The 7,271-nt window shown below is 36.3% G+C and overlaps 1 protein-coding gene across 1 annotated transcript in view; it reads right to left on the bottom strand.

Annotated features, from left to right (window-relative positions):
- LOC107743428 (collagenase 3-like) overlaps positions 1–3,273 on the bottom strand; it is a 6,867-nt gene extending 3,594 nt beyond the window's left edge. The window contains exons 1-6 of the mRNA XM_016556657.1: positions 3,153–3,273; positions 2,825–3,066; positions 2,592–2,740; positions 2,005–2,139; positions 807–968; positions 636–723 (exon numbers count right to left, since the gene is read on the bottom strand). Of these exons, the coding sequence (XP_016412143.1) occupies positions 636–723; positions 807–968; positions 2,005–2,139; positions 2,592–2,740; positions 2,825–3,066; positions 3,153–3,251 (875 nt within the window). The 5' untranslated portion in view covers positions 3,252–3,273. The remainder of the gene's footprint in view (positions 1–635; positions 724–806; positions 969–2,004; positions 2,140–2,591; positions 2,741–2,824; positions 3,067–3,152) is intronic.
- Positions 3,274–7,271: the final 3,998 nt, after the last annotated feature.

The following is a 7,271-nucleotide window of genomic DNA, read 5'->3' as shown; positions in this document are numbered from 1 at the left end:
GTGCCATGGCGGATTTGCTATTTACACGGCAGAATTTGCAAGCGCAAAGACAGAACGCGTCTACGAGAGGAAACGGAGCTGCTCGTGCGCGAGCAAATAGGTAGCTTAATTCTGATACATGCAATTACTATCCATTATGACATCTAGGCATTTTTATATTTATGTAGCCTACACAATAATATTCTTTTACATTGTAATCCTTTAATTGTTAATATTTGGCATGTTTGTGTGCTGCTGTGCGTCCCTGTGTGTGTAATAAGCAGAGTGTACGCGCGCTGTGGACCTGCTTATACTAACGCGCTCTTTAAATAACAAAAAAACTACTGCGCCATTGACTTTAGACCAGGTTTTAGTTGGTTAATGGCGCAGTCTATTGCAGTTGCCTCAAAATAGCAACGCACCAACAATGCGCCTAAACACACCTCGTTTTCAGACCAGCACGCCCATGGGCAAAAATGCATTTGCTATTTAAACAACGTGGCGCAGGGCGTGAAAATGATAACTGCGTCGGGCTGAAACTAGCAAAAAACACTTACGTCGCGCCTGGCGCCGCATTGCACCAGTGTTTGTTAGGGCCCATGATGTTTATACTGTTTAGAAAATACATAAGATTGGTATCTGTTTTTATGTGTTACCTGTCGTTAAAGAACATTGTTTCTCCCTTAAAAGTCGTCACTGCATCCCAGACCAGGTTCCGACAATCTGGTTCTGAATCAGTTAGACCTGATGTGATTACCACATAGTAAACAAACAATTCAATATTTTTGACTCAAAAATGATAGATATTCTCTTGATGATCATAATACCATAGATCGACTGAATCCGTTTGATGTCATCACTTGACAGAGAGAAACGATCCGGATCAGTAAAGCTGTATGTGGGAAACATCAGAGCACCACGAACATCAGAATGAGAAAGACCCAAAGAGTGACCAAACTCATGTGCAGCCACCAAGAACAGGACAGGACCTGTGGAGAAATTAAGCAGAATAGTTTAGGTACAAAATCTGTGTTAATAACATTTTTTTCACCGACGATAACGAGACGATAACTAACTAAAACTCTTTTTGAATGACAAAAACTATGACGTAATCTATTGACATTTTCGTCAACGAATAAAAACGAGACTAAATGTTACTGACTAAATGTTAATGAGACTAAACAAAATTTTAGGGAGGGACGATTTGGGAAGACATTCATTCAGAACGAAACTGCTACGTGGTTCGGAGGTTAGATGCGTAATTGCGTACATATGAACCGGCGGGACATAAGCTAACATACACTTGCTGCACGTCGCATAAAACATTCAAAAATGTCAGTATGTGGGAGTAAGAGAAAAGCAGACATATGGATAAATCTGACGACGCAAGAGAGAGCTCAATTCCATCCGATTTTCAGAGCAGACACTGAAGCATACACATACAGAAATCGCGTCTCACAGCGCGCAAGTACTCTCTCGAGTCGCATGAACGGAGAATTACACACAAAATGATGTCGAATTTTCCGTTTTGACGAGTATCCACGTAAGCACAGTTGATTACGTCTTAAGTGAACGTAAACAGTAGGGAGAACGTGTATCAGTACATTGCATCCATTGCAGCTGTGCATTCGGTTTTAAAGGGGTCATATGATGCGATTTCAAGTTTTCCTTTCTCTTTTGAGTGTTACAAGCTCTTGGTGCATAAAGAAGATCTGTAAAGTTGCAAAGACTAAAGTCTCAAATCCAAAGAGATATTCTTTATAAAAGTTAAGAGTCAACCACGCCTACCTAAAACGCCTCGTTCTAACACGCCCCCACTATGACTAAAACTAAATGGCATTTTAGTCAAAACACTATGACTAAAACTAAATCAAAATTTGCTGTCAAAATTAACACAAATTAAAAAGATCAATTGCTGCTTTAGATGTTTACTTGAAATCAAAGTGGTCAAAGTTGAAACTTTGAAAAATATTACAGCCAAAAAAAAGAGAGAGAAAGAAAGAAAGAAAGAAAGAGAAAGATCACCTTTTGATGAGCCCAAGGTAAAAAGCTCATCATCATCGAAATGTGCATCTCCACCGATTCCAGGAGAAGGAGAAGGAGCAAAAGCATGAGCCAAAGTGCCTTGTGGTCCATCAAATGGCTGAGCATCGCCATGATCTGTGGGAAAGAGTTTAGTTTTACATATAGTGGTTTTACATTGATTTTTTTTTTTTTCAAATAATATATTTCCATTAATAGCTGTTCTATTAAAATAAAGAGTATATGACAGTCCTATAAATTCTGTTTAGAAATAAATCAAAGGATCTTGTGCTTTACTTTAAAAAAAAAAACTGGTTAGTTACAATTAGGAACACAACAATTCACTAATTTGAATCGAATCGGAACTCAGTCAATTGAATTTACTTGCTTTTTTATATCGCCGTATTTTAAAAATACTGAATTGTTGTGCAATGAATTGAGTTGAACGGTTATGAATCTACTCGGGACTTGCTTTTAACATGTATATTGCCAAAATACCAAGTTTAAATTTAGTTCAAAAGAATTCATCAAAATGAAAAGCACATGGTTGTTAAAATAGGAATATAGATAAATTGATAGATGTATCTTACCCCTTGTAGCAAAGGAGATCATGATGTCAGCTGTGCCGTTGTTGATACGAGTGAATCTCAGAGGAGTGACTTTGGCCCAGACCTGCAGGGCTTTCTTTATGGATTTATCCACTTCAGCATTTGACATGTCAGGGGTATAGTTCACGATTCTGTGAAAAAGGACCATAATCTGTATCTGCTTCTTTCACTCTTTCTTTTTCCAGTCATGCAAAGAGAACTGCTATTACACACACCTGTAGGTGAGCTTGTTTTTCTGCCATTTGGGTTTGCCTCCAAATGTGGAGTACGCAGCAACATCTGGAACTCCACAGCGGGGCTTCTTCATCACCTCCAGTGTTTTTTTGTCCAGCTTTCCAGTGACCTTAAGCCTGAAAAACTTCTGCATCTCTTTCAATGTATCGGGTAGTGGATCTGGCTGCCGGGCTGTGGAATCAGGAGGCTTATATACCAGATTGTAGAAGCTCATCAAATATTCCTAAAAATAAAAAACAAGGATTATTATATTAACCAGTGAATATGACCAAAACAGTAAACAACTATATATATATATATAAAACAAACCTTTGCGATATTATAATCGTCAACGGGCTTTAAAGTCGGTGCAGCGTGAATAGCAAGCACCAAGCTCGCAAGAAAACACAGCTGGCGGCGAATCCCCATGTTGAGAGTTTCTTCTTCTGCTCGTGTGCTTCGCTTCTGATTGACAAAGGTCTGATGACGACTTATATACTCTTAAAACTGTGAGGTGTTGAGCAACAGGTGAAATTAAACCATCAAACTGACAGGCAAGGCAATTATAACAGGATTTTCAGCTTGACGCAGCCTCTTCCTCCTCGCCCAGGTATTAATATTATTTCTCTTTCTCATACCTTTATTTAACGGCAACATTTTTTTTAGCATTTCTGTGTTTTATCAACACAAACAAGAGCAAACTTTTGTTTATGTTTTTAAATGTTATGATTAAAAAAAACTGTATAACATTACAAGCATTACCAGGGGTATAAAATATTTAGTTAGTACAAATGAGACTTGATTACTGTACTTAAGTATTATTTTGGGGGATTTGTACTTTACTCAAGTTAAGTACTATTTATAATGACTTCTTGTACCTTTGCTTGATTACATTTCTGAAGAAAAAATTGTACTTTTTACTTTTTACAGTTTTGTGGTAACTTGTAAAGTACTCATTACATTTTTGCATTTTATTTTTCTTCTGCAAATGCATTTGCAGTTTCAGCTTCAGTTATAACTTTCATCATGGAAATTTCTGGCTTCAAAAGTAGTCATCAAATCTGAGGAGGAATACTGAGAGAGCAAAGTTGCTTTTTTCCCCAAAAAGTTTCTGCTTGGCTGTGGGATTAGGAGGCTTATATACCAGATTGTAGAAGCTCATCAAATATTCCTAAAAATAAAAAACAAGGATTATTATATTAACCAGTGAATATGACCAAAACAGTAAACAACTATGTATATATATATAAAACAAACCTTTGCGATATTATAATCGTCAGCGGGCTTTAAAGTCGGTGCAGCGTGAATAGCAAGCACCAAGCTCGCAAGAAAACACAGCTAGCGGCGAATCCCCATGTTGAGAGTTGCTTCTTCTGCTCGTGTGCTTCGCTTCTGATTGACAAAGGTCTGATGACGACTTATATACTCTTAAAACTGTGAGGTGTTGAGCAACAGGTGAAATTAAACCATCAAACTGACAGGCAAGGCAATTATAACAGGATTTTCAGCTTGACGCAGCCTCTTCCTCCTCGCCCAGGTATTAATGTTATTTCTCTTTCTCATACCTTTATTTAATGGCAACATTTTTTTTAGCATTTCTGTGTTTTATCAACACAAACAAGAGCAAACTTTTGTTTATGTTTTTAAATGGTATGATTAAAAAAAACTGTATAACATTACAAGCATTACCAGGGGTACAAAATATTTAGTTAGTACAAATGAGACTTGATTACTGTACTTAAGTATTATTTTGGGGATTTGTACTTTACTCAAGTTAAGTACTATTTATAATGACTTCTTGTACCTTTACTTGATTACATTTCTGAAGAAAAAATAGTACTTTTTACAGTTTTATGGTAACTTGTAAAGTACTCATTACATTTTTGCATTTTATTTTTCTTCTGCAAATGCATTTGCAGTTTCAGCTTCAGTTATAACTTTCATCATGGAAATTTCTGGCTTCAAAAGTAGCCATCAAATCTGAGGAGGAATACTGAGAGAGCAAAGTTGCTTTTTTCCCAAAAAAGTTTATTGATTATTTTTGTCCAAATCGAATGAACATTATATGTTAAATTAATCATAAATCAAGTTTAGTGATGGGTCTTAGAAGGAATTGGATAAATGGCATTATAATGATTTATTGATATTACATGATAAGCTGGTGTGTGGTGGGCGTTCTGGCGCACTATGGCTGCCGTCGCATCATCCAGGTGGATGCTGCACACTGGTGGTGGATGAGGAGATACCCCCTGACAATGTAAAGCGCTTTGCCTACCTAGAAAAGCGCTATATAAATGTAATGAATTATTATTATTATTATTATTATTATATGAAATGCTGAAACATCCAAAGAAGATAGCAACACTTAAAAGACCTCCTCTCACATCCTGAAATAGAAAAATTGTATCTTTATTTACTTATAAAATGGTAAATGTTGCCGTTTTTAGGGTTAGGATTTCCGTTAAGAGTTTGGTTGCACTAATTGCTATTTGCTTGTTTGTGTAAAGAGAGTGAGGTGTGTTTGAGGTGTTATGTAAGATCTGCAGGTAACGCCAGCTGTCTTCACTCTTTATAGTCAGAGGAATGAGTAATACTTTATAATGAATACACCAATGACTGAGACTTTAAAAAATGCATAAGCACTATAAAACTATTGTGAAAGTGGTCCATATGACTTTTAAGCACTTCTGACAATGCCAGTTAGGCAGGGACTCAGATGAGTCAGGAGGACAGCAAAGAGGAGATTCCGGATTTGGGTGACATAGATATATGGAGAATGGGAACATCTTAAACTGTCATTAACGTGCCATCGCCCTTGAAAAACAGTTGATGTGTCCAAGTAGTGATAACTGCAGGCTGGAGCAGTGAGCGTGGCGGAAGATTAGGGCATGGGGCGTGGATAAAGGTCTTTCTCATTGGTTAGGTTTAGGGTTAGGTGTTAGTTCTGTATAGCGCACCTTTTGCCATGCTTCCCCTCTCGATGTGTCCTTTGTTTTTGATATCTTTTCTCATACACAGGACTTTTTTTCTGTGTAGGTGGAAAGTAAATGTTTGAAGGAAATGTTAAAATAACTATTATATTATACTATCATTAAATTATTGCCTAAGTTTATCATAGCACCTATACACATTTATTGTATCTATCACTATAATAATCATGTATTTTTTTTCTTTTTTTGTATGTGCCTTTGATTCTTTCCTTTGTATAAGTTATTTTGTCATATTGTGTTTACATAAAAACAACATTTAAAAACAAAAAATAAAAGGAAATATTTCTTACCTCGAATATGTGGGTATTTAAGAAAAGATTATATGTACTAAAATTACATCTACACCAAAATATTTTCTATTATCATTAAATATTTAAATATTTTTAGTAGTAGTAATATTTTAAATAGGTGTTATATATTTAATAATAATATAATACAATATATAGGGATGCACCGATACCGATACTGGTATCGGCAAGTACCAAAAATAAAAGTATCGGTATCGGGCGAGTACTGGAAAAAGTGGTATCGGTGCATCCCTAAATATATATAGTAAAAAAAAATACATCTATTAAAAACTTAGACCAAATATTTATATTATTAAAAATGGTATTATTATTATTATTATTATATACAAACATCAACATGATTACAAATTATAATCACAAATTATTTTATTTTTTTACCTGGTTTTTATTTTCTGTAATTTAGCATAATTTTTCACACAGACTTGAAACTGTCACACCCCTGTGGACGGTTGATTGTGGTTTCTCCCTCTGTGTCCTTATTTGGTTGTTCCTGTTCTAATCATTAGTTAATTACCCTCATTGTGCTCACCTGTCTGCCACCAATTATCCACCCTATATTAGTTCCTGTCTGTCTGAGCTTAGTTTGTCGGTTATTGTGAATGTTACCCTGTGTGTTGATGTCTACCCTGTCTGGATCTCCTGTTGTCATATCATTAAATATCCTATATTCGTCATCTTCGTCATCCTGCCTGGTCTCTGGAACACCCTGCCCATGACAGAATAACCGACCCAAAAACAGTTTAACTTCCGTGTTCTCCCCTCCGTTTGTTTTCTGGTTTTTCCTCAGTGTTTTTCTTTCCGTTGTGTTTTCCCCATGGATCCCTTCACGCGCCCCGAATTCCTCCATGTCATCACTGGACAGAGAGAAACGATCCGGATCAGTAAAGCTGTATGTGGGAAACATCAGAGCGCCAGGAACGTTAGTATGAGAAAGACCCAAAGAGTGACCAAACTCATGTGCGGCCACCAAGAACAGGACATGACCTGTGGAGAAATTAAGCAGAATAGTTTAGGTACAAATGAAAAAGATTAATTGCCACTTTAGATTTTTTTACTTGAAATTAAAGTGGTGTCAAAGTTGAAACTTTGAAAAATATTTCAGCAAAATAATTTCACCTTTTGATGAGCCCAAGGTGAAAAACTCATCATCA

The sequence above is a fragment of the Sinocyclocheilus rhinocerous genome, unplaced genomic scaffold (genome assembly GCF_001515625.1).
Source record: "Sinocyclocheilus rhinocerous isolate Xijiao unplaced genomic scaffold, SAMN03320098_v1.1 scaffold106, whole genome shotgun sequence".
NCBI lineage: Eukaryota > Metazoa > Chordata > Actinopteri > Cypriniformes > Cyprinidae > Sinocyclocheilus > Sinocyclocheilus rhinocerous.
This window is presented reverse-complemented; position numbering and strand designations above follow the sequence as displayed.